Raw genomic sequence first — 25,498 nt, 5'->3', positions numbered from 1 at the left:
TCATGGCCTGGGAACCCCCCCAAGACTCAGACTGAGGTCCGAGCTTTTCTGGGCCTCACGGGATACTACCGCCGCTTCGTGAAGGGGTACGGTACCATTGTAGCCCCCCTCACGGAGCTCACGTCCAAGAAACAACCTCGACGGGTAGTCTGGACGGAGGCTTGTCAGCAGGCCTTTGTGAAGCTGAAGAAAGCCATGTGCGAGGCCCCGGTCTTAAGGGCCCCAGACTTTTCCAAGGAGTTCATTGTCCAGACAGATGCATCAGAACATGGCATTGGGGCAGTGTTATCGCAACTCAATGAAGAGGGTCTGGATCAACCCGTGGTCTTCCTATCCCGGAGACTACTTCCCAGGGAACAGAAGTGGAGTGCAATAGAGCGTGAAGCCTTTGCAGTGGTATGGGCTCTGAAGAAGTTGCGGCCATACTTGTTTGGCTCGCACTTCCTGGTTCAGACCGACCACAGACCCCTTCGTTGGCTGATGCAGATGAAGGGGGAGAATCCCAAGTTGTTGAGGTGGTCTATTTCCCTACAGGGAATGGACTTTCAGGTGGAACATCGGCCTGGAGTGGACCACGCCAATGCAGACGGTCTCTCAAGGTATTTCCGCCTTAGTGATGAGAACTCCCAAGGGGTTGGGTAGCTCTCCCCCACTTTCAGCGGGGGGGGGGACGCGTGTTAGACCTGTCAGCCCTTTGGGTGGTCCCTCCTCATCATTATTTATTTTGTCCCACTTTTTGCCTCAAACCCTGTTAGAATTTTTCCTTTTTGGGAACCACCAGACTTTTTAGTGTTGATGCAGATTCAGGGAGCCATTTTATCTACCCCTGGAACTTCTGTCTGAGGGCCTGGAGCACAAAATGGTGGCCACCTGTGACATCACCAGCACCCACTGGAACCTACTAGAACCTTCTGCAACATTCTGGAGCCCTGTGACAGTTGGAGGCGGTTTAGAATGTTGGGAAGCTAAGACAGAGTTGGCAGTTGGAGCTGGCAGTTGGCACCTGACTGGTGAAGAGTGAGCAGCAGAAACCTGAAGGAGGAAGGAGTGAGGCAGCAGGGGTGGAAACTTGTGCCTGGAGTGGGGTCCATAAACCCACCCTTGATACTAGTCCCTACTAACTGAGCCCAGCCTGGAGCCCTGTGTGGGAAGAAGCAAGAAAAACCATCTTAAGGACCTGGACAGCAGGAACAGGCCTTAGAATCCAAGAACAGCAAGATCCTGACCTGGATACTGGTTTCCCTGGAGTCCGACGTCGAGTAGCCTGGAGACCTGGAGCCCGAGGTGGAGAAGCGGCGCTGACTGGAAAAGCAGACGTCGTACCCGGAGCCGCCAGAGGTCGAGAGAGGGTGCCGACGAAGGTCGTGGAAGTACCAGAGGTCGAGGAGGAAGTCACCCGAGGTCGAGTGAGCGGCGTCGACGGGGGAGTGAAGTCCGCCCTCCGGAGTCGCCGGAGACCGAGGTGAAGCGTGCCGGAGGTCGGGAGTGGAGATCGCACTCCGGAGTCGCCGGAACCGGAGGAGAGGAGCACCGGAGGTCGGGAGTGAGGTCGCACTCCGGAGTCGCCGGAACCAGAGGAGAGGAGCACCGGAGGTCGGAAGTGAGGATCGCACTCCGGAGCCGCCGGAAGTCGACATCGAGCCAAGGCCGGCCGTCGTCATCGAAACTGAGGTCGCCATCGGACCGGAGCCGCCATCGAGCCAAGACTGCCCGACGCCATCGAATCGGAGGTCGAGATCGAACCGGAACCGCCTACCGGCGTCGTCAAGAACTGACATTGTGCCGAGGCCGCCGACATCGAACCGGAACCGCCTCACGGCGTCGACACGACTCCAGCGGCGTCGGAGCTTCAGAAAAAGGGCAGTAAGTGGAATAGAGGGCGCCTAAGGCCCTGTGGAATCCTAAGAAACTACCCTAGGGGTTAGAGAGGTGCTGGAACCAGATTGACTGTGCCAGGGGTGAGCTGAGACTAATTCAGAGGGGTTGTGTAGAGTGAGAGAACCAGGTCTCTAGTATTCCCCCCTTGATCTACCTCAGTTTAGGCCTCAGCCTTGACCAAGCTAGGGAGCAGCCAGCCTCAAGCCATCCACCTAACCACAAGCTGTGCCTGGGCCAAATCAGCCCATAGTAATCTCAAACGTGATCTGATTCTATAAGTGTCACTGTCAGCTTTTAATTATTTATTGAGAGCACTGTATTTATTGTATTTAACCTATTTATTGCTTCACTGTATTTATTGTTCCACAGTATTTATGGTCGCACAATATTTATTGGTTTGCAGTATTTATTGCCTCAGAATATTTAATTGCCTGTATGTAATGCACTTATATTTATGCCTTTATTATTTATGATCACCCCTATCTATTGAATCATTAAGACAGTATTTATTTGACCTGCACTATTTAGAAAGCCTTGTATATTGTGATTGTGTTATTTATTTAATCAGCAACTAAGAGAAAAGAAGATAAACAGAGATATTTTCATAATTTTTACGGTGTAGAGTCGTTTTTGGAACGGATGCACGCATGGTTATTGTATGGGTATGACGTATGCTTAGCACGGTGCCTGATTCCTGACCACTCGAGCCAAGCTACCACTGTGTGTCTGGAGAGACCCCGTTACCACCACCCTTTCCGGTGTGGGAGTGGAGTATTTCCAACAGTTTCCAATTCCCAATATGCAGGATTTCCCTGGAGCCAACGTCGAGAGGGACCCTGCCATTGTCGAGCCCGTCAGATCAAGCCAGCAGCTCACCCACCGAGAAAATTCTTCAAGAAAAACGGCGAAGTAATGAATATGCTACTTACCAGTATGCATCTGTTCTTGGCATGTAGGGCTGCTGACATTCATATCTGTGCATAGATCGCCGCCTAGTGTTGGGTCCGGATGTTTGCACGTTGTTGTCCTGGAAGAGTCTTCGAAGTATCCTTGGATAGGTGACTCCTCCCCTGGACTACAGTGCGCATGGGCATCCTCTCCATCCTCAGATTGTTTTTCGCCATTGTGGCAGTGATGGAGTAGATACAGAAAGTGATGACCATGCTTGCAATAATTCTGAGAGCTGCAGCTGCGACAGGCGCCGGGGAGGAGGGAGGGCGATATGAATGTCAGCAGCCCTACATGCCAAGAACAGATGCATACTGGTAAGTAGCATATTCAGTTCGAGGCATGTGGGCTGCTGAATTCATATCTGTGCATAGAATACATAGCAGTGCCCTCTATTGGCGGCGGCTACCCGTGCCAGCTGCAGCGGTCTGAAAAAGTGTTTTGAGAACAGCCTGTCCTACAGCTGCCTGCTGTTTTGACTGCACATCTACGCAATAGTGTTTTGTAAATGTGTGTGTAGTGGACCATGTGGCTGCTCTGCATATATCATGCAGGGGAATGTTTCCTAGGAAGGCCATGGAAGCCCCCAACTTGCGTGTTGAGTGGGCTCGTGGTGGAATAGTTAATGTGCGTTTTGCCTTTTGATAACAGATTTGAATACACTTAACTATCCATCTGGCTATCCCTGCTTTGGAGATGGCGTTACCTTTGTGGTGTGGGGCAAAGGCAACGAACAGTTGTTTTGTCTTCCTGAAGGGTTTAGTCCTGTCGATGTAGTACATGAGGGCCCTCCGTACATCTAGTGTATGTAATGCCCTCTCTGCAACAGTTTGTGGGTTTTGGAAGAAAACGGGCAGGTCAATAGTCTGGTTCATGTGGAACTGCGATATTACCTTGGGCATGAATTTGGGGTTGGTACGTAGTACGACCCTGTTGGCGTGAACCTGAATAAATGGCTCTTGAACGGTTAGTGCCTGGAGTTCACTAACTCTTCTTAGGGAAGTGATCGCTACCAGGAAGGCTACTTTCCAGGTAAGGAATTGAATCTCGCATGAGTGTAGAGGTTCAAAGGGTGGACCCATCAGGCGTGTGAGGACCAAGTTGAGGTTCCACATTGGAGCCGGTGGGTGACTAGGTGGAATGACTCGTTTGAGTCCTTCCAAGAATGCTTTGATGGCAGGCACTCTGAAGAGAGAGAGGTGCTGCCTGGTTTGCAGATAGGCTGATATTGCGGTCAAATGGACCCGTATAGAGGTGTACGCCAGATTGCATCGGTATAGGTGTAAGAGGTAACATATGATGTTGTGGATGGATGCGTCCAGCGGGTTAATGTCATTATTACCGCAATAAATGACGAACCGTTTCCATTTGGCTGCATAGCAAGCTCTTGTAGTGGGTCTCCTGGCCTCCTTGATGATGTCCATACAGTCAGGTGGCAGATTGAGATAGCCAAACTCTAGGACTTCAGGAGCCAGATCGCCAGGTTCAGCTGTTGCGGATCTGGGTGCTGAACCTCTCCATGGTTCTGCGTCAAATGCGCGGGTTTGATCCGCAGCCTTTGATGCGGTACCACGGAAAGTTCGAGGAAGGTGGTGTACCACGGCTGGCGTGCCCACGTGGGAGCAACTAGGACGAGTGTCAGGGAGTGTTGTCGGAGTTTGCGAGCCACCAGCGGTATCAACGGTGCTGGAGGAAAAGCGTACGCAAATTTGCCGGACCAGTTCATCCATATCGCATTGCCCTGCGACTGCGGGTGTGGGAATCTGGCGGCGAAGCTTTGGCATTTTGCGTTTTCGCTTGTCGCGAATAGGTCTATTTCTGGGTGACCCCACTGCTGGAAGTACGGTTGGAGTACCGATGGGTGTAACTCCCACTCGTGCATCTGGTGGCTGTGTCTGCTGAGCAGATCCGCCATCTGGTTGTCCTTGCCGGGGAGGTGTTCCGCCATGAGGAACATGTTCCTCTGAATGGCCCACTTCCACATGCTCTGAGCCAGATGAGACAACTGTGGAGAGTGTGTCCCTCCCTGCTTCTGTATGTAGTACATTGCGGTCATGTTGTCCGTCCGGATCAACACGACCTTGTTGCACAGATGTACTTTGAAAGCCTTCATGGCCAGGAAGATTGCCATCAGTTCCAGAAGGTTGATGTGCATCTTCTTCTGTTGTGTCGTCCATAGTCCCTGCACTGTGTAGTGGAGTACATGAGCTCCCCATCCCTGGAGAGACGCGTCCGCTGTCAGTACTATTTGTGGAACAGGCTCTTGGAACGGTCGGTCCTTGCAAAGGTTTTGTGGATTCCACCAATGCAGAGAGTTGTATGCCCGACCGCTCACCAACACTAGGTCTTTCAACTGTCCTTGAGCCTGATTCCACTGACGTGCTAGGCACTCCTGAAGTGGGCGCATATGTAATCTCGCGTGCGGGACTATGAAGATGCAGGAGGCCATCATGCCTATCAACTGCATAAACACTCGCGCTGGAAGCGAGTGGTTGGGTCTGAACTTGGAGATCAGCGCTTGTATGCCGTTGATCCTCACTAAATTTGGCTGAGCTGTGGCCGCCAGAGTGTCTATAGTCGCACCTAGGTACTGTTGTACGTGTGCGGGCTGGAGATGAGACTTTGGGTAATTTAGTGAGAATCCCAGACTGTGAAGAAGGTGAATGGTACGGGACACGTGGCTTGCACATTGCTGGGCCGATCTCGCTTGAACGAGCCAGTCGTCTAGGTAGGGGTAGACGTGTATGTGCTGTCTCCGTAAATGTGCCGCCACCGTAGCTAGGCACTTTGTGAAAACCCTGGGCGCTGTTGTCACGCCGAAGGGAAGGACTTTGAACTGATAGTGCTGCCCCTGAACAGTGAACCTGAGGTATTTTTTGTGTGAGGGGTGGATGGGTATGTGAAAATACGCATCCTTGAGGTCCAGTGATGCTAGGAAGTCTCCCTGCTGGAGAAGCGGAAGGACTTGCTGTAGAGTGAGCATGTGAAAGTGCTCCGAAAGAATGTACTGGTTCAGGGGTCTCAGGTCTAATATAGGCCTGAGCGACCCGTCCTTTTTTGGAATTAAGAAGTAGAGGGAGTAAACCCCCGTGCCCCGCTCGTGGACGGGTACGACCTCGATAGCGCCTTTTAGAAGCATACTTTCTACCTCTTGCTGTAAGAGCGTCAAGTGCTCTGAAGACATAGGACGGTTTCTTGGTGGTATTGTGAGTGGAGTGGAAGTTAACTCCAGACAGTAACCGTATTTTATAATATCTTTGACCCACCTGTCCGTGGTGATGGAGTTCCACGTGGACAGGAACCGTTGTAGCCTTCCCCCGACAGGTGTTATGTGGTCGGGAGGAAGGGAGAGGGCGTCACTGCTTGTTCTTGGGGGAGGACCTGGTGTTGCCGTAGCCACGTCCTCTGCCCTTGGTACTGGAGCCACGATAGCCACCTCGGGTGTTCTTATCGTAGGTGGTCTGCGTATTACCCTTGTTATATGTTTGTTGTGACCCCTGTCCTCTGCCTGCTCCCTTGTTTCCGGGGCGACGAAAGGAGCCGCTCCGAAAGGACTGAGTTTGTAGGGCGCCCATGGACTTTGCAGTGTCCGTGTCCTTTTTTATCTTCTCGAGGGTGGCGTCAACCTCAGGCCCGAACAAAAAGTCGGGGTTGACAGGCTGATTAAGGATATTGTTTTGTACCTCAGGCTTGAATCCTGAGATACGTAGCCAGGCGTGACGTCGTAGGATGACGCTAGTGTTGATGGCCCTGGCAGCCGTGTCAGCAGCGTCTAGTGCACATTTGATGGCAGCATTTGTGAGTAGCTGTCCCTCTCTGATAAGGATTTCTGCACCTTCTTTGTAGGGGTCAGGGAGGTGTTGAAGGAGTTGCTCCATTGTGTCATAGTGCGCCCTATCGTAGCGAGCGAGGAGCGCTTGAGTGTTAGCTATGCGCCATATGCTTGCAGCTTGTGCGGCAACTCGCTTGCCGGAGGTCTCCAGCACCTTGGACTCCTTGTCCGGGGGAGGAGCGTCACCCGTTGTCTGCGAGTGTGCCCTCTTGCGGGCATTCGCCACAACGATGGAGTCGAGTGGTAATTGTCCTCTGATGTAAGTAGGATCCCCAGGTGCTGATCTGTATTTCTTATCGATCCTGGGGTTTATCACTCGTGCCCTGGTGGGTTCCCTGAAAATGTCAGTGGCTGGCTTAAGGACCCCCTTCAACATTGGCAGAGTCTTTACATGTCTTTCTGAGGATGCAAAGGTGTCCATTAGAAAGTCATCTTCGATGATATCAGAGTGAAGCTGTACATCATGGTTGTTCGCCGCCCGTTCAATCAGAGCGTTGAACGCCGCAGTATCCTCTGTGGGTGACGTTTTTGCCCCATATAGTTGTGGGTCCTGTGCATCAAGAGGTGCACTGGGGTCTGCAGGGTCGCCCCAAGTTTGGTCAGGGTCCTGCTGGTCATCAGGGTCCGTGTCCACATGGTAGGGGACTTGTTCACCCATGTAGTCCTCCAATGCATCCGTGTCGGAGCGTGTGGGGGAGGCCCGGTGTGGATCCTGGTAGGGTGAATGAAAGGGTTCATACAGGAGAGGTTCTGTGTCCACAGGCAGCTTCCTCTTTAGCGGGATCCTGAAAGGTTCCAATGGCGGTTCCGAAGTTATCCTTCGGTCGTGGAGAATCATCCTGCCAGTGTCGGCGTCGATGACGCGTGACGGTGACGGCTCGACAGGCGTAACCGCAGTTTTGGTGGCCTGTGTCCTGAGTTGAAACGCCTTCGGGATTGTGGATGGAGGCAAGCCGAAGGTAATGCTGGTCGGCACCGACGAAACCGCTGGATCGATCGAACCCGACTGGTCCTGGAGGGCAGCCTTGGTTTTGCAGCCTGGCATTGCGCCAGGCCGTACTCGGGGCGCCTTAGAGGTCGTGGCCCCCGCCAGGGTCGTCGAGGCGGCTGCAGATATCTTCTGCGCCCGTGGTGCATCGAGCCGAGGTGCGGAGATCACCGTCGACGTCTTCGACACGTGAGGTTTCGGTGTCGTCGAGGGGGTGCTGCGAGGCGTAGCAGGCGGGACGGCCCTCGGTGTCGGTGGCGTCGACGCCGGTAACCGAGCAGGTTTTTCGGCGCCGATGGCCTTCTTCCGTTTGTCGACTCCCATGTCGCCCGTCTCGAGTTCGGCACCGAAGTCCCCCTTGGTGCGGTCGGTGCCGACACGGTGCGCCGGCGTCGAAGGTGTTGAAGGCCTCGATCCGACTAGCGCCACTTTCAGTTTCGGTTTCGTAGGAACCTGAGCAGCTTTCGGTTTCGTGGAAGGGAAACCAGCTGGCTTAAGCGGTAATGGCTGCCGCTGAACGTCCGAGGCCGGGCCCGAGGGCGGGGCCGAAGGACTGCGTGATAGGTCTCGGGTAAGGCCCGAAGGCGATCCCTCGACCGGAGCCATAGTCTGTGGCACTGGTGAATTCTCGGTTTGAACAGGTAGGCCTTGTTCATCATCGGAGCTACTCTCTTCGGCCCCTAAGGCCTCCTCGTCGTCTCCTACCTCGGTGTCGTCTTCACCTCTGTGGAAGAGTGACTCGTCGGCCTCGTCCGATCCGGGTTCTTGGTCGGAAACGGGACTGGAGGGTAAGACTTCTACTTCTTCGACGTCGTCCGCGTCGTCGAAGATGTCAGCTGGGGCCGGTGCCGCGTGCTGCGCTTCGAGCCTCGCCGCTCGACGATTCCGCAGAGTCTTCTTTGAACGGAACCGGGCACAGGCCATACATGTCGACTCGTCGTGGTCCGGCGAAAGGCATTTGTTGCACACCGGATGGACGTCGATGTGTGGGTACTTCGCATTACATACCGGACACCTTTTGAATGGCGTCCTCGATTCCATCGTCGAAGTAGTTGATGGACAGGTAAATGCGAACAAAGTCGGTGCTGGAAGTTAGTAAACCAACAGAGAGTATCGAAAACCGATCGATAAACAGTACCGACGCGAACTAAAGGCCTCGACAAAATTTTTTCCTAACTTGAGCTAAGATAGCACATCCGAACCCAATGGCGGAAAAAAACAATCTGAGGATGGAGAGGATGCCCATGCGCACTGTAGTCCAGGGGAGGAGTCACCTATCCAAGGATACTTCGAAGACTCTTCCAGGACAACAACGTGCAAACATCCGGACCCAACACTAGGCGGCGATCTATGCACAGATATGAATTCAGCAGCCCACATGCCTCGAACACTTTTCACCTGTAGCTGACCCCCATCCTATTGAGGTTGGCCTTAACTTTCGACTGGCGCAGTCTAGCGAAGCTAGATTCCTGCGGTTGGCACTTTGCGCTCCTTGGCACTAGAACTCTAAAACTCCTAAAAATTATACTTCCAGGTCTCCATATCTGATTCTGTCATTTTGGTGTTTATTTGCTCATTAAATCCCATATTTTTATAAATAGCAGTGGGATTTTTTATTCGGTTGTGTTTGACGTTTTAAGTGTTTGGTACTGATAAATGCTTATGTTTATTTCCTTTGAGTTAAGCTCGATTGCTCTATGCCACAGCTACCCAGGAAGGGGATGGGGTTTAAGTTAATGTAACCTAACTGGAACTGACACAGAATAGTGACATTATTACTTGGTGAGGTTTCACAAGCACCCTGATAACTCACTTTCTCATAGCATTATACAGTGGCAAGCCTCTGTGCAGACAACGGGGGGGGGGGGGGGGGGCAGCGCTAGCAGAAGAGGTGAGAGGTCAGCCTATCTGAGACAGTGGTCCTTGAAGAGACTACGTTTCTGTTTCTTCCTGAATTGCAGAAGGGTTGGTCCTGTTCTGATATCAGATGGGATATCATTCCAGACCCTCAGGCCTAGGCTCATAAGGCCTAGGCTCAGAAGGCCTATTTTCAGGTTTTCTTTTCCTGCCAGGTTTAGTCTCCGATATCCCGATGCTGGAGCTCCTCATTTAATTTGATCTCCGGATATTGCTAGTTTGTTAACTAGCCAGACAGGGGATTTGAGCCTTATAAAAAATGCACAGGGTCCTTTCCTGACAATGATCTGGACTTGTACAGGGAGCCAGAGTAAATCCTTTCAATAGAAGGTGATGTGGCTGGAATTCTTCAGCCTTTAATGAGCTGTGCTTCTGCGTGAAGGAAGCCTTTCAGATGAGTGATGTGGTCTGCGATGCTGTTGAGCACGTTTAGGAAGCTGGCTTTCTAAATAGAGCACTAACAAGAAGTCGCTGTGTAGAGTCCAGTGGGTCCCCAAATTACTTTCAGAAGCTAAAGTAGATAACACTAACGCTCATTTTTGTGGCAGTGAGGGTGAACAGAGACATGCTCCAAGAATAAATCACAAAAATAACACTTTCTTTTCATATATGTTTTAAAACCAAGAAATGTGTTCAAAAGTAAGTACTTTATTTGTTTTCAATTTTTACAGTTACGTTAAAATTTCAAAGTTGAGAGCCTTAGCGCACAATTGAATCCAATGGGAAGAAAACTCAATCCAATTAAACTAAGTACAGTTGGTTTCAGGGGTTCACCTTCTGGGTTTAGAGTTGTAGTGGGACAAAGTCCACAGTACTACCAGCAGTTCTATAGGAACTGCCCCGGTTTATCCTGGTGCAGGGTGCTGGTGCAGTTGTAGCTGGGCGCAATACAGTAAAAGGGCGCCGCCTGAAAAAAGGTTGCAGAGGGAGACTTGGGGACAATTCCGAAAGCTCCAAAACAGGGGCTTGGGTGGGAAGGGATCTTGGAGTAAGGGGGCACAGCTGGTTATTCTGTACCCGGGCCGGGAGGCTTGGGTGCAGAGTGGTTAGGGTGGCTAGGCTGATGTGCAAGGATGCTCTTCGTGATTAGGGACAAACCGATGGCAGGAGCAAAATCAGGACAGCTGGGAACTCACTAAATGGGTCTCAGTGATGCAGATGTCCCTGGACAGCTGCTCGGCTGTGGTGCAGTGAGAATCTGGACTGGACTCTTAATGTTGGTGTTTGGTGCAGGGCATTCGGCACCCCCAAAGCTTAGTGCTGCATGGTTCTGGTTGGTCCTAGTGTCTTCACACTCGGTGGGAAGACAGCTCTGACCTTCCAGAGCACACGTACCTTCTCCTGGTCGTCTATAGCATCAGTCAGGCTGGGGGGCTGCAAGGCGGTGGACTGGGCTCTGCTCGTCAGTGCACGAGGCTGCAGGGGAGTAGCTCATCTACTCCAAGTGAGACTGTAGGTGATTTTCATAGTGCTGGCAGGCTATCCAATGTTTTGGTAGTTCTCCAGCTTGCAGGACGAGTCACACTGTCGCAATTCTCTGAAGAGGTGCGAGCAGGCAGGTGCCTAAAGTTCTCAGCTCCTCTGCAGCTCTTGCAAGGTAATGACTCTTCGTCCTTCTCTTGATCCTTCGAATCGGACTTCTTGGGTTCAGGGTTCCCACCTAAATACTCAATTTAGGGGCATTACAGAGAGTGACAGGTAGTAGCCAATGAGCTACCTACCTTTCGGGTGTCTACACCCTCTATATGACCACTTCCTGTGGGAATTGGACATAACCCTGACCCTAGATTGCTGATCCTGGCCAAATCAAGATATGAGAATCTGAAAAGTGGGGTCCACATGAGCTGGTCCACCTTAAGGGTTGTGCCGCCTGAAGATGGGCACACCTCCGAATTGTATTAATTTTCCCACCTGTCTTGCCGCCAACATGTGGGGTCAGGACACAGGGGTTGGCATCTTCACTATTTGGAGAGGACTGAGGCGCATAACAAAGGCCTTTGTAGGTTCCTGTTAACACCTCCGCCCGGTGCAGGTTTTGTTCTTGACCTCGGAGAGGTCAGAAACTTGTCCAGCATGGCTGACTGGCCGAGACCAGACAGTGAACAAGCAAGTGGTTGGTAGGTTTTCAGGGGGCACCTTTAAGGTGAGTGCATTTTTTAATGAATCCAACACTGGCATCAGTGTGGTTTTATTAAGACGAGATGTTTGGTATCAAACATCTGGGGTTACAGTAAAGTCATTATGTAGCTGGGGCACTCTTAATCACGAGTGTCCACCCCATGTACTCTATGGTTTCCCTGTGCACTATATCCAAGGGTGTATTTAGATATCACAGGGACACATACACACATGCAGATAAGCCCACAAGTGTATAGTGCACACTGCCTTATGGCTGTAAGGGTGACTTGCCTATACCAAATGCAGTGCTGTGTAAGCATGGCACACAGGGATGTGTATAATAAGCGTGTGGGGTTTAGGGCATTTGCACTCCTGCTGATTAAGTAACTGTTACGTTCCGAGTACCAATAGTGGATTGGTGCAGCCAGGTAGCCCCTCCTGAGTGCGAGGGTACTGAATTAGCTTAAGATCCGCGTATTATCCTTTGTCGAGGACAACGTCCCCTGGGTGCACTCTTGAAGTAATTTTAATAATGTTTCAACAACTGGTATTTATAAGTTCATTGGCATGTTTATTTTCTTGTTTTCAAACAAAGTTATAATCTTCAGTTTTTAAAATAAAATTTGATGATATGCCCAATGCATTTCGGGCCACGCCCTTCATCAGGGGACTATTTCTGTAATAAGTAAACACCCAGCATTTATGAACATTGTTGTGTTTTCCCTCACACTTTTCAACGTATTGATACCTTATATCCCCGTTACAGAATTTTCACGTGCAAAAAGATTGTAAAAATAAGATATTACTATGAAAGAACCAGGATTCTGTAGATACTATCTTTGCGCAATTCACAACAACGTGAAAGAGATATCCATTAAAAAAAAAACTTTAGAAGAGCATGTGTGCCATAAAACAGTGATTACAGAGACATGTGCGTGAAAGGATACAAACAGACCACCGCGTGCTTGTTCCTATGCTTCCAAGTGGTAAGGTCCAGAACGTTCGGTTGTAAACAAACAATTAAGTATAATAATTCAAAACCGAAATAACCGAATATTGTAGTAGCGTAGAAACACAACAGTGTTGCAGGTTTATCATGCGATTCTAAACAGCCTGGAATCAATATACAGAAATCACCATTATGTGTCGTTCCGAGAATGGACTGACCAAGTTGTGTGTATGCAACATGGCGTTAGATAGATAAATCGACTTACGTATCGGTCGAAACTTGGCCCGTAGGGTCCCATGTTAAAATAAACGAGCGCAAAGATAACTGTCGGAAAAAAAACACACTTTCAATATCGGTATTCATGACCTGGCAGTCTGGTCATGAGGAGACTTCTGTTGTGAAAAAGACGCTTACCCGGTGTTTGCGCGTAGAGGTTTCTCCATTGCAAGTTTAGTACATAGGAACCCAAATGCCACATCTTACGTTCGCGGGTTCACAATACTTCCGCGATTTTATGACTTGCGACTAATCGAAAACGACAACAGACTATGTGCAGTGTAAATAGTAGTAGAAGAAAAACAGAACCGCGTTGCAGTAAACAGACTAACTTTGAAACTTAAAAAAAAAATTGAGGTGTGCGTCACCCTCTGGTGAAGACAAAGTGAAACACGAGTGAAAATTTGCAAATAATAATAAAATACACTGAATTGCAATAAACTGAATAACGATAATATCATGATTCTGTAACGATTTTCCAAACCTGGTGTGTCATACATTGTATACTACCAGCGATTATACATGAATAAAAAAGAATATACACAAGTGTATCATAGATGGTACATGATCTAGATAAGATAACATACTAACACAGCATACTACACTGGTTTTTATAGTTTAAAGGCCTGTGTTTTGTATTATAAAAAACAATTCAGGTCAAAACGTTCGTGGAGTCCTTTTGGATGAACCGAACTCAGGAAGTTGATCCAGTGTACCTCCCTGCGTAGGAGGTATTGTGTATTGTCTCTTCCAGGAAGAATTTTGGTTTATTCCAAGACTAAGAAACGTAATTGACTGGGGTTGTGATTATGTGAATTGAAATATACCGCTAAGGGTGATTTAGAGTTCTTGGTACGAATGTTACTTTTGTGTTCTATCAAGCGTGTCTTTATCTTTCGTTCAATTTTGCCCACGTAGACTAATCCACATGGGCACTTTATCATATAAATCAAATTGTTGCTGTCACAAGTGGCTGTGACCCTCAACCTTATAGGAGTGCCTTTTTGGGGATGTGGAAACTGATTTCCCTTGACAATTGTGTTACAGTTGCCACAATTGTGGCACGGTAAGGTTCCCTTGTATGTACTGTCAAGGCAGTCTTCCTTTTGATTTAGGATTACTTTAATGTTTCGCGTGTGTGAATACGCAAGTATTGGAGGTCTTGAAAAAATTCCCCTAAAATCTTCTTCCAAGGTTAACAATGGCCAATGGTTCAACATGATTCTTTTGATGTTTTGACTTTTTGTAGAAAATTTAGATACAAATACCATTCTATTTTCCTCTTTTATCTTTTTATCTTGTGTCAATAATTTTTCTCTTTTGATTTACTCTACTTTTTATTTACTGCTTCCTGTAGAATTTTATCAGGGTACTCTCTCTCCCAGAATTTGTTAACCATGTTCGACATGCTTTCCTTGAATGATTTATCTGATGATGAAATTCTTTTCAGACGTAACAATTGGGAAACTGGAAGGTGACGTTTTAACGATGGTTGATGAAAACCTTTAAAGTGTAGTAAATTGTCGGTAGGTTTAGTGTAAATTGTGGTGTTCAATACTCCATCTTTATTACAAATATTTACGTCAAGGAAAGTAATTTCTTCTTTATGTATAGTGTGGGTAAAGCCAATTCGGTCATTTACTCAATTGAGCTTTTCTATAGCCGATTCTAATGAAGATTCAGATCCTTTCCATAAAATGAAAATGTCATCGATGTACCTTTTGTACATAATCAAGTTCTCCACCCATTCATGTTCATGCAGGATGTTATCTAGTTCAAAACGATACATAAAGATATTTGCATATGCTGCACAATTTCTAGGCCTGGGCAATCCGCATTTTACCGGAAATTTTTTGCTTGCTCGCGCTGTAAAATAATACATTCCCGCGCGCGATCGCCTTACCTGAATCCCCGCGTTCGCCGACAAGTTTTCCCGATCCGGTCGCGTTCTCCACGAGATGTTAAATTTGTTGGTAGCCATTTGCGCTATCTCGCAACAGTTCTCGCCCGCAGTAACGTCATTCATCGCGCGATCACGTCTTTCTTCTCGCGATCATGCACCACGAGACACGTGAAAACAAGATGGCCGCAACCGCATGGGTAAGTTGGCGAGCCGCGACCAGGCAGAAAATACCGCAAACTGGCGGGAAAAAAACTTCCGCATCTTCGCGATATTTCCGCGTGTTTGCGGAGATTTTTAACATTTTCGCGATAATTTGCGAAAGTGAATTTCGCAAATTCCGCCCACCCCTAACAATTTCCCATCGAAGTGCCTGAAGCTTGGATGAAATATTCATCTTGCCACTTGAAATAACTGTGATAAAGGGAAAAGTGAAGAAGGTCCATTAGAAACACATTTAGGTCATGGTCATTTTCTGTCAATGTCAAAACAGATTCCACTGCTTCCAAACCAAGGTTATGAGGGATAGATGTATACAATGATTTAACATCAATTGTACATAGAACCATTTCTTTGGTGTATTTTGCTTTATGGTCTTCTAAGATGTTAAAAAAATTGGTGGTATCTTTGATGTAAGTCGACATTGATTTAACAATAGGTTGTAAATGTTTATCTAGGTATTTTCCGATGTGTTCATGTATAGTATTTATGGTTGAAACTATTGGTCTGCATGGTGGTTTTGTGGGGTGCTTATGTATTTTAGGAATCATGTATATATACGGGAGTGCTGCATTCTTCTTCAGTAAAAATTATTTTTCTTTCATCCCGATAATACCACGATTTATTGCTTTTTCAATGATAGTACTGAGAATTTTGGTGAATTCTTTGGAAAGATCCGTGTTGATTTTGGTGTAGATATTTGCGTCATTGACATGTTCATTGACTTTTGACAAATAGTAATCCGTGTCCATGATGACCATGGCGCCACCTTTATCCGCTTGACGAATGGTTATGTGTGGATTGTTTGCCAATTGTTTTAACGCTTGATGTTCCTTTTGAGTGAGATTCGTAGTTTTTGTTTTGGGTTGTTTAAAAATCCTTTCTATGTCTTTGGTGATTACTTTTTCAAAGGCATCCAATACCTTATGACTTGTCTTTAGATGGTTCTTTGGTTTGTTCCGCAATGTTAGTGAAGAAGTGCATTAATCTTAATGATTGAAGACATTTGTATATACAAATTTGTGTTTCCAAGAGGTTTGAGTGATATGTGGATACATACTTTGTTCCCTTTTGTAAGACTTTCAATTGTAGGTCGGTTGTGGTTTGTTTAGAAATGTTTATAACTAGATTTTTTGACTCCTCGTATTTTTTGATACTGTGTCCGGTTGTGTTTTTGATTTTGTTTTTCCCCATGTCTCCTCCTGGTTCTTCTCTTATGGAATCTGTTGCTAAAAAAGAAGTTTTGTTAGATATTTCTGAAGATAGTCCACTTTACGTGGAAGGTGTTTGGCCTCTTTTATTAGATTCTTTTCTCTCCATTGGTGATCTTTTTCTGAATTGTGAATCTTCAGATGAAGAGGTGTCATCAGTTGTTCCCCCTGTATGTGTTTTTTGTTGTTGGCGGCGTCTCGCATAGATATCCGCCCAATTGTAAATCTCTCCTAATTTGTAGTCCAGTGTGTCTCTTTTGAATTTTCGGATTTTTCGTTCATTGATTTCTTTTGTGTATGTATCAAGCTGTTTATTGATGTCATCAAGTATTTCATTTAATTCCTCTTTGTGCACTATATCCAAGGGTGTATTTAGATATCACAGGGACACACACACACACAGATAAGCCCACAAGAGTATAGTGCACACTACCTTATGGCTGTAAGGGTGACTTGCCTATACCAAATGCAGTGCTGTGTAAGCATGGCACACAGGGATGTGTGCCATGTCGACTCTTCGTTTTTCTCTGCACCAAGACACGCAGGCTGCAATGGAAGTTTGCATGAGCTTGTTGAGGGGTCCCTTAGGATGGTGCAATTTGTGCTGTAGCCCATAGGGTCCCTCTTTAAACCCAATGCCCTAGGTACGAGGAGTACCATTTACTAGGGACTTGCATGGCATCTAAAGTGGTGCCAATTGTGGAACAAAGGAATACGGATATTGGGGTCCTGGTTAGCAGAAACGCAGTACACTTTCAGTTAAAGTTGCATCAGATGGACCAAGGAAAAGTCAATTTGAATTACGCTATTGTATTCAGTGCCTGGTTTCCCCTGCGCTCGGGGTGATGTAGGATTTCTATGCGCAAGCTGTTTAATAAACAAATGAAAAAAAAAAAAGTTGCATCAGATATGAGGCAAACCTTTGACAGGGGTTACTGCAACCAAGCCCAGTTTCCTAAAGCAGCGAGTTGCCTCCATTTAGGAGGGAAAGGATTAGGGCTTAAACGGACCCACTTAAGTCTTCTCCTGGGAGAAAACGATAAACCTTTTTTAGTAAGGAGAATGTCAACTAGGCTTGTTTTGGTCTTCTTAGCAACCTGCAACGTTCTCAACAGAGAAGGTCAAATATCACTGCTTGACCCTAGTCAGTGGGGGGGTGAGAGCCCTAACAGGATTAAGTTGGAAAGCCATGACAATCCGACAATATTGGTATGGTGAGCAAAGAGGAGGAATTCGATCTTTGTAGGGTATAGCATCATGTTTGTTTGCTTTAGTCTTTTTTTTTTTTTTTTTACGACCAGGTTTGGATGCATTTGAGGTAGGTTTTCAGTCTCTATTAGTTGTGGAGATTTTGAGATAGACTCGGGTGATGTCAGCAGACTGGTAGATCTTATGACCCTCCACTGAGAAAATGTCTCCTTTGAAAAACAAAAGCTACGAGTCCTTTCCATCAGAGTTCCTTTGAGGCCTTTTGGGGGCCTGGGGCGCTCAGAGGTTAATACAGTATCCTGTGAGGTCACAATATTGGTGTGCTCCAAACGAATAGCCAGGTTACATCACGCTGTATACCTCATTGTCTCAGGGAATTGGGGTAGAGCAGTCAAGCCTTACTTCAGCAGGTAGAAGGAATAAGAAACTCAGATACAATGTGAGAGAACAAACATCATCAATGCCCAATCAGTACTTTACTATGGTAAATAAATTATTATGAATTTAGGTTAGACCCCTTAGTCGAGAATTACATTTAAACCCCCCAATACGCTAATTGAGTGTACACCTACAGAAGGCCTAGGGATAACTTCCAGCATGTGACTGCAAAATATAGGTGAAATCCTATAATACATTTTTTTTTAAAAAGCACACACACAACTACACCAGAGTTGAGAAACAGCACAGTACAGCAGCATTGAAGTCTTACTCAAACAAATGAAAGGAGCTGCAGATCAGGATGGAGGTTTACTGGCACAGCTGTGTGATGTGGGACACTGCTGTAATAAGATTTAGAGTTACAAGTTAGAACTAGGGTATGCTGGCAATGCAGGGCTCGCGTATCAGTACTAAAATAGCAGTGATGCAAGTCAGAGATTAGACTTATTAACATAACTCGTGCAATTGCTATTAGTGGGCAGCTGGCGAAGGTCTAGGACATATGCATCTGTAAAACTGTGTGGATCACAGTAATTTAATAGCAGGTGTTGTTAGCAGTCAGGATTTACATGTTCTGCTGTGTCCCCAGTCCCCTATTTGTGGAAAAGCAAGGAGGCTGTGGTTGATGTGTGCTGTGAGTCAACACCAGTGCTGGGATGCCAGGTTTGATTTCATACCCTTTTGAAGTCCTCCATGTCTTCGTCGTGCAGTGAGCTTGTTGGGGATGGTGTTGTCGACAACCGCTCCTCAGGTGAAGGTGCAGGAGGGAGGATTGTGCCACCTCCTAGCCCCATACCCAGCTGGGAACTTAACTCCGACTGGTCAATAGTGGTCAGCTGACTGTGGCCCAGAAGGCTTGAGCTCATGTCGGACATAGACACATCTATAGTCACAGGGGGGTTGGCATTGTACGGAGTCACAACTGAATGGTCCATATCCTGAAGAAAAGAATCAGAAAGAAGACTTAAAGTCACCAAATATAACCAGCGCATTACACACAAGCACTTGTCTTCCATGTTTGGGAGTCCTTTGAAATAGAGCAAAAATTGTAGTAAGCACAACCTGCACCCAATCCAACTCCTAAATAGGTACCCAAACAAGGTAGCCAACTGTAACAATAGTTTTGCGGCCTGGCATCTAACCACCTGCTGTGTAAATGCTGACCTGTCGAGCCAAGTGCATCTACTTTAGTACTTCATTTCACACCTCCCTCTGCAAATGCAACCCAAAGTAAAGAATCAAGTGGGGGTCCTTCGCGAGCAGACTGAAAACAAGTAACTAACATGCTGAGAAGGTTATGAGACAATACTTCGGGGAAAACAATAACTGAATGGGAGGGTTGTACAGTTGTTTAGGGAAGGACATCTATTAAAAGGGAAACAATGCCATATCAAGGGGATCTTGGCCAAGTTATGTTCTGCTTTTGCAAGATAAAGAGATGAGCACCTCCATCCTGCTTGACTGACATATCAAGGACAAACAAAATACAAACACTTCACAGGATAAGGGTAGCTCCGTTAACACGACTTTGAAGGTTCTTCTTGAGGTTCTGAGGATATATTCCAAGTTACTGGCTCAAATGTACCAGTACTGGGGGCGTGGCCAAGATGGCGGGGTGAGCGGACGCTTCCTCCCGTAGCTCCTCCGGCCCGGCCAAGCTAGAGCCCTTTTCTTATGCTTTTCTCCCCCCGCTGAGGCTCAGCGCGGGAGAGGAGCGTGGCGGAGCATCAGGGGTGCACATTGGTGCTGTTTTGGTTCGGATCGCCTCGGGGGAACCCCCCCAAAAAGTTCGATCGAGACCAAGGAACGGCGACGGCGAGCCCGAGGGGCGGAGCGCATTGGAGAGCTGTCCGGGCGCCTCGGCTGGGCCTGGTGCTGAAAGTTGCGATCTGGAGGGGATCTGGGCCGCCGTTCGACGGTGACTGAAGGAGCCTTGCGGGAAGGGACCCGACGGTGTGGAAGGCTTGGGACGGGTGCCCTGGCACTCAGACTGGTGACGGCGACACCTCGCACTGCGGAGGCCCTAACCCCTAGCCGAGGTACAGCGGACTCCCTGATGGGGTTGGACCATCTGGGCCCCTGTGCGTGACAGACGGGGGCCGGTGGTGGAACTTATTTTACTGTGGGGTGCCTCGGGGACCCCGGTGGTGTCATTGGGCCTGGTCGTTTTGGCCTGCTCCGCCCGGCCGCCATTTTGTCCCCGAAGGAGCAGTGGTGGCAGCCTTCGCCGGAGTCCTGGCTGCTGGATGCAAGTGACCCCCGCTGCTGCTGGGCTGATTACCGGAGGGATGTGCTGATGAGACCCCTCTGCTGCGGCCCCCTTGGTTGTCTCACACAAGCTCTTGCGGCTGACGGTGACCGGACTGGGCCGCCATTTTGTCACCTGTGACGCAGCGACTTCACTCGTGGGGGATACCCAGGTCGAGTGCTAGCCGGCGGCTGAGCATCCCTGGAGCGCCTGGATCGGTGCCCGACTGCGGAGCTAGCGATGTCTGGAAGAGGAGGCCCGAAGAAAGGGGACCGTACCCTGCCGGACATGCTTGGCAGGGCCCAGCACTTGCGGGACAGGACGCAGCCCTCACCGGGGCCCTCCCGGGCTCCGGCGGATGTGACTGGAGGGGAGCCACCCGTCACGAGGGCCTTTATGGAGGAACTGTTCAGCTCCCTCAGGGAGGACTTCCAGACACTGAAGCGGGAGGTGGCCAGCGAGGTCCGAGAAGTGCGCAGGGAGGTGGAGGGCCTTGGCGAGCGTGTGGAAGCGGTGGAGACGGAGGGCCAACAGCGAGCGGAGGAGATAGTCCACCTCCAGCAGGACGTTCTTCGCCTCCGGGAACAGTGTGTGGAGCTCCAGGCCCACTCCGAGGACCTTGAGAACAGATCTCGGAGGAACAACATCCGAGTGCGTGGCGTGCCGACTGCGGACGAGGGGTCCGATCTGGGGAGCTACCTGTGGGCCCTGTTCCGAGAGATCCTGGGGGAAGCTGCGGACTTTCCCATCAGCATTGACAGGGCGCATAGGGTTGGCCGGCAGCGCCAGTCATCGGCACCTCCACCGGACATTCTGGCCTTTCTGCCCGACTTTCCACTAAAGGAACGCATCATGGCTGAAGCCCGCAGGAAACAGCCCCTGACTTTCCGGGATCGGCCGGTGGCGCTTTACCAGGACCTCTCCGCCATCACTCTGCAGAAACGCAGGTCCTTTAGGATTGCCACTGACTTTTTGCGCGAGCATGAGACGCCGTATTCTTGGGGTCACCCCTTCCGCCTGATTTTTCGGTGGAACGGAGTGTTACACCAGCTACGCTCCTTGCAAGACATTTGTGGTGTCCTGGGGCTCACGGCGGCGGAGGAGGAGGGAGCTACGCCGTTGTGGAGGTCCTCGGAGAGACGGAACCGGCGGAGGTCAACGAGGCGGCGCTCAGCGACCAGTGTGGGGCGCCCGGACTCCCCTACCATCAGAGCGGACATGGCCGACGCCCTGAGGGCGGCGGCCGGGGACTCGACCGGCTCCTCTAGCGTGGCCTTGACGGCCTAACACACACTCCGGGGGGAGATGTCTTTAGCTTCTTTACCTGCTTGGTACGGGGCGGGGGGGTTGGGGGGGAGCGGTTGGAGGTGAATGGCTGGACGTCCACTTCGCTCTTTTCTACGGACTTGCCCGTTTTGGGGCTTGACTGAGACTATGGGGTGTTTGAGTTTGTAGGTGGCTAGTTGCCAGGGTTGTGTTTTGGGTGGGGGAGGGGGTTGTTTTGGGGTTGGGAAGGTCCCGTCCGCTGTTGTCTATGCCCGCTTTGTTTTGGCTTGTCCTGCGCTGCGGCCCCGCGCGCCCCACCCGCTGATTCCCTGCCCATTGCATGGCGCTCCCGACCCCCGCGAGGAATGCCGGGCCTAAAGGTAGTGACCCTTAATGTTCAGGGTCTGAACAACCCGGTGAAGCGCAGAGCGATCCTGTCGTTGCTGGAGGGGACGCAGGCGGACATTTGCCTTTTGCAGGAGACACACTTATTGCCCCGAGATTGCCATAGGATGCGCTCTGCTAAGTTCCCTATCCAGTTCTTTTCCTCGGCAGCGAACAAGACGGCGGGGGTAGCCATTCTCCTAGCGAGCTCCTTTCGGGGGGAGGTGTTGCATAAGTGTGCTGAACAGAAGGGGAGGCTCCTTGCGTATCGCATGCGCCTGGGAGGCATAGCATTTACGGTCGGCTCCGTTTATAGCCCAAACGATCACCAAGAGCGCTTCCTAGATTCCGCGCTGGTGGATGTCACTGCTTCCCCCGACCGCCACATTATCTTGGGGGGAGATCTCAACATTGTCTTTGACTCTGTGATGGACAGATCGGCGCAGCGCTTCCCGCAGACGGGGGAACTGTCCCAGGCTGGGAGGGCCCGGATTGCGGAAATGGATCTGCACGACCTCTGGCGCTTCATGCACCCCACGGATAGGGACTACTCTTACTTCTCGCACGCACACCGAACCTACTCACGGCTGGACTACCTCCTGGTGAGTGGACCGATGCGTGCCGCTGCCACGGCGGCGGACATCGGGGTCCTGACCCTGTCTGACCACTCCCCAGTCACCGGCGTTTTCCAGTGGCCGGCAGCCTCCCCCTCTCGGGGGGTGTGGCGCCTCCGGGATACACTTCTACACAAAAAGTCGGTGGTGCAACGCATCGGGGAGGTCATACAGGACTATCTCACCCACAATAGCAACACTGACACCTCGCAGGCGACACAGTGGGCGGCATTGAAGGCCGTCCTCCGGGGGGAATTCATCTCTATCTCTGCAGCTGAGAATAAGGAGCGGCAACTGAAGAGGGATGAGCTGACAGCTCAAGTCCGGGAGCTTGAGCAGGTCCACCGCCGTACGGGGGCGCCGAGGGTGTGGAGGCAGTTGAAGGCAGCGAGGAAGCTCCTGTCGGCTCTGGATCTTGACAGGGCGGAGTACGCCGCCCTACGCTTGAAACATGCCTACTACACTGGGGGGGACAGATGTGGCAAGCTCCTAGCACACCGGCTCCGGGTCGCGCAACAGCGCAGCGTTGTGAAAGAATTGGTGGGCGCGGACGGGGGGGTTGTCTCCGGGGACGCGGAGGTAGCGGAGTCTTTCCGCGGCTTCTACGAGGCGCTGTATGCTGAGGAGCCCTCCTCGCCACGGGATGCCGACGGCTATTTGGAGTCGGTGACCCTCCCGGTACTGGATCCGGCTCAGGCTGACCACCTGGAGCGGGACATCCATGTTGAGGAAGTGATTTCAGCTATCGCGCGGCTGAAACATGGCAAGGCCCCGGGCCCGGACGGGTACACGTCGCTATTTTACAAGACTTTTTGCACGGCCGTGGCCCCTGTCCTTACTCGGCTATTTAACTCTTTCTCCGAACCGGGAGCCATCCCTCCGGATCTCCTGAGGGCGACGGTCGCGGTAATCCCGAAACCTGGGAAGGACCGGGCCCTCTGCGGCTCGTACCGACCCATCTCGCTTTTAAATGTCGACCTCAAGTTGTACACGGGGATTCTCGCGTCCAGGCTGAGTCCACACCTCCCCGACCTGGTGGAGGCGGACCAGGCTGGTTTTGTGCCCGGCAGACAGACGGTTGACAACACCAAGAGGGTGACGCATGTTCTGGAGAAGGCCTCAAGGATCTCGGGGGAGCGGATGTTGCTGTCCGTTGATGCGGAGAAGGCCTTCGACAGAGTTCACTGGCCGTACCTTGAGCTGGTCCTCAAGAAACTGGGAATCGGCGATAAGTTCCGCACCATGGTCTTTAACTGCTATAAGCATCCTTCAGCGTCGGTGCGGGTCAACGGGTGTAGCTCCGGTGGCTTTGCCATCGAGCGCGGCACGCGGCAGGGCTGCCCTCTTTCGCCGCTCTTGTTTGCCCTCTACATGGAGCCGTTTGCTCAGCGGATTCGTAATAATCCGGATGCTGTCGGGGTCCGGATGGGCCAGTACGTCCACACCGTCAGTCTCTACGCGGACGATGTCCTGCTGACTTTGGACGACCCTAGGAGGTCGCTGCCTGCTTGCCTCCGAGAGCTGGACGCCTTTGCGGGGGTGGCCGGCTTCAAAATGAATATGAGCAAGTCGATGGCATTAGACGTGTCCCTGGCTGCGGAAACCAGGAGGGATCTTCAGCGGCTCTTCCCCATGCAGTGGTCCTCGTCCACGGTCCGTATCTGGGGATTCTGCTGGCGCCTACATTACCGGAGATGGTTACGGCCAATTATGCCTCCCTCAGCAGGAAGATCAAGGACGAGCTTGGCCGCTGGAACAAAGGCCTGCTGTCCTGGCTGGGGCGAATCGCGGCGGTCAAGATGACGGTGTTGCCCCAGATACTATATCTTTTCCGGGCCCTTCCGCTCCAACCCCCGGTGGGCTGGATACGACAAATGCAGGCTGACATCTCCCGCTTTGTCTGGCAGGGCCGCAGGCCACGCATGAAGAGGGTCCTCTCCACGCTTGCTCCGGAAGCGGGGGGTCTCGGCATTCCGGACCTCCGTAAGTACTTTCAGGCGGCACAGCTCCGCTATCTGGTGGAGTGGAGCAGGTGGGAGTCCGACAAACATTGGCTCTTCCAAGACCAGGCAGTGGCGGGCCGCACCTTACAAGAGGTTCCATTCCTGCGCCGCGCGCATCGCCCCCCTAATCTTTACGCTTCCTTTGTTACGCGGGTCCCCCTGCGTGTGTGGGACGCGGTCTGTGAGGCCCGGGGCCTTACCACCTTCCCTTCGCCGCTCACGCCCATTGCGGGCAACCCGGACTTCTCCCCAGGGATGGAGCCGGGGGTTTTCTCCCACTGGGTGCAGGCGGGCTGCAGGGCACTCTTCCAGATCTATAGCCCGGAAGGAGTGGTTCCTTTTCAGCAACTCCGCCAGGAGTTCGGCCTGACGGAGCTGGACAGATTGCGCTACATGCAAGTTCGGCATTGGGCCCTCCAGCCCCAGGTGCGTGCCACCGCCGCCCGTCCAATTACACCGTATGAGAGGTGGTTGGCTACTCGGACCTCCGACGCTAAACTGATCACCGATCTGTACAAATACCTACAACCCCCGCCGTTTCACTATTACAACCCGGGGAGGGAGCGTTGGCACAGGGAATTGGGTAGGACACTCAGCCACAAGGAATGGGACAAAATTGCGTATCGGGCGCGGCACTCTGCATATCACACGGGCCTTACGGAGACCTTTACTAAGGTGTCCACATACTGGTACTACACCCCGGAGAGACTGTATGAAATGCATAAACACACTGACAGGGGGTGCTGGCGGAGCTGCGGGCAGGAAGGTACCCTTACACACATTCTTTGGGATTGCCCAGTGCTGACCGCCTACTGGAAGGAAGTCTTGGACGAGGTGGATAAGCACTTTGGGATAGAGCTGCCGCGACTCCCGGCGTATGTCCTGTTGGGCCTCCCCAATGACCTAATGTACCCACTGAAGTCCCGTAGGGGTAGGCAGATCGCAATCGCGCTGGGGTCTGCGGTTCAGAACATTCTAATCCACTGGCGCACAACCACCGTCCCCTCCATCACCGGTTGGTTGCATAGGCTCTGGCATGTGCTGGGGATGGAGAAGCTGTCGCTTACGGTTGCGGGGGAGATAGACCAATTTGAAGAGCT

At 50.7% G+C, this 25,498-nt stretch overlaps 1 protein-coding gene across 7 annotated transcripts in view; it reads right to left on the bottom strand.

Annotated features, from left to right (window-relative positions):
- TOX4 (TOX high mobility group box family member 4) overlaps nt 1–25,498 on the bottom strand; it is a 798,038-nt gene that overhangs the window by 433,994 nt on the left and 338,546 nt on the right. For 6 of the 7 annotated variants that reach the window (XM_085650564.1, XM_085650575.1, XM_085650560.1 and 3 more), the window contains one exon: nt 18,561–18,821. The exons of the other annotated variant lie outside the window; for it this stretch is intronic. In XM_085650564.1, the coding sequence (XP_085506690.1) occupies nt 18,561–18,821 (261 nt within the window). The remainder of the gene's footprint in view (nt 1–18,560; nt 18,822–25,498) is intronic. 7 annotated transcript variants of the gene reach the window in all.

This window comes from Triturus cristatus, chromosome 1_1 (genome assembly GCF_964204655.1).
Source record: "Triturus cristatus chromosome 1_1, aTriCri1.1, whole genome shotgun sequence".
NCBI lineage: Eukaryota > Metazoa > Chordata > Amphibia > Caudata > Salamandridae > Triturus > Triturus cristatus.
This window is presented reverse-complemented; position numbering and strand designations above follow the sequence as displayed.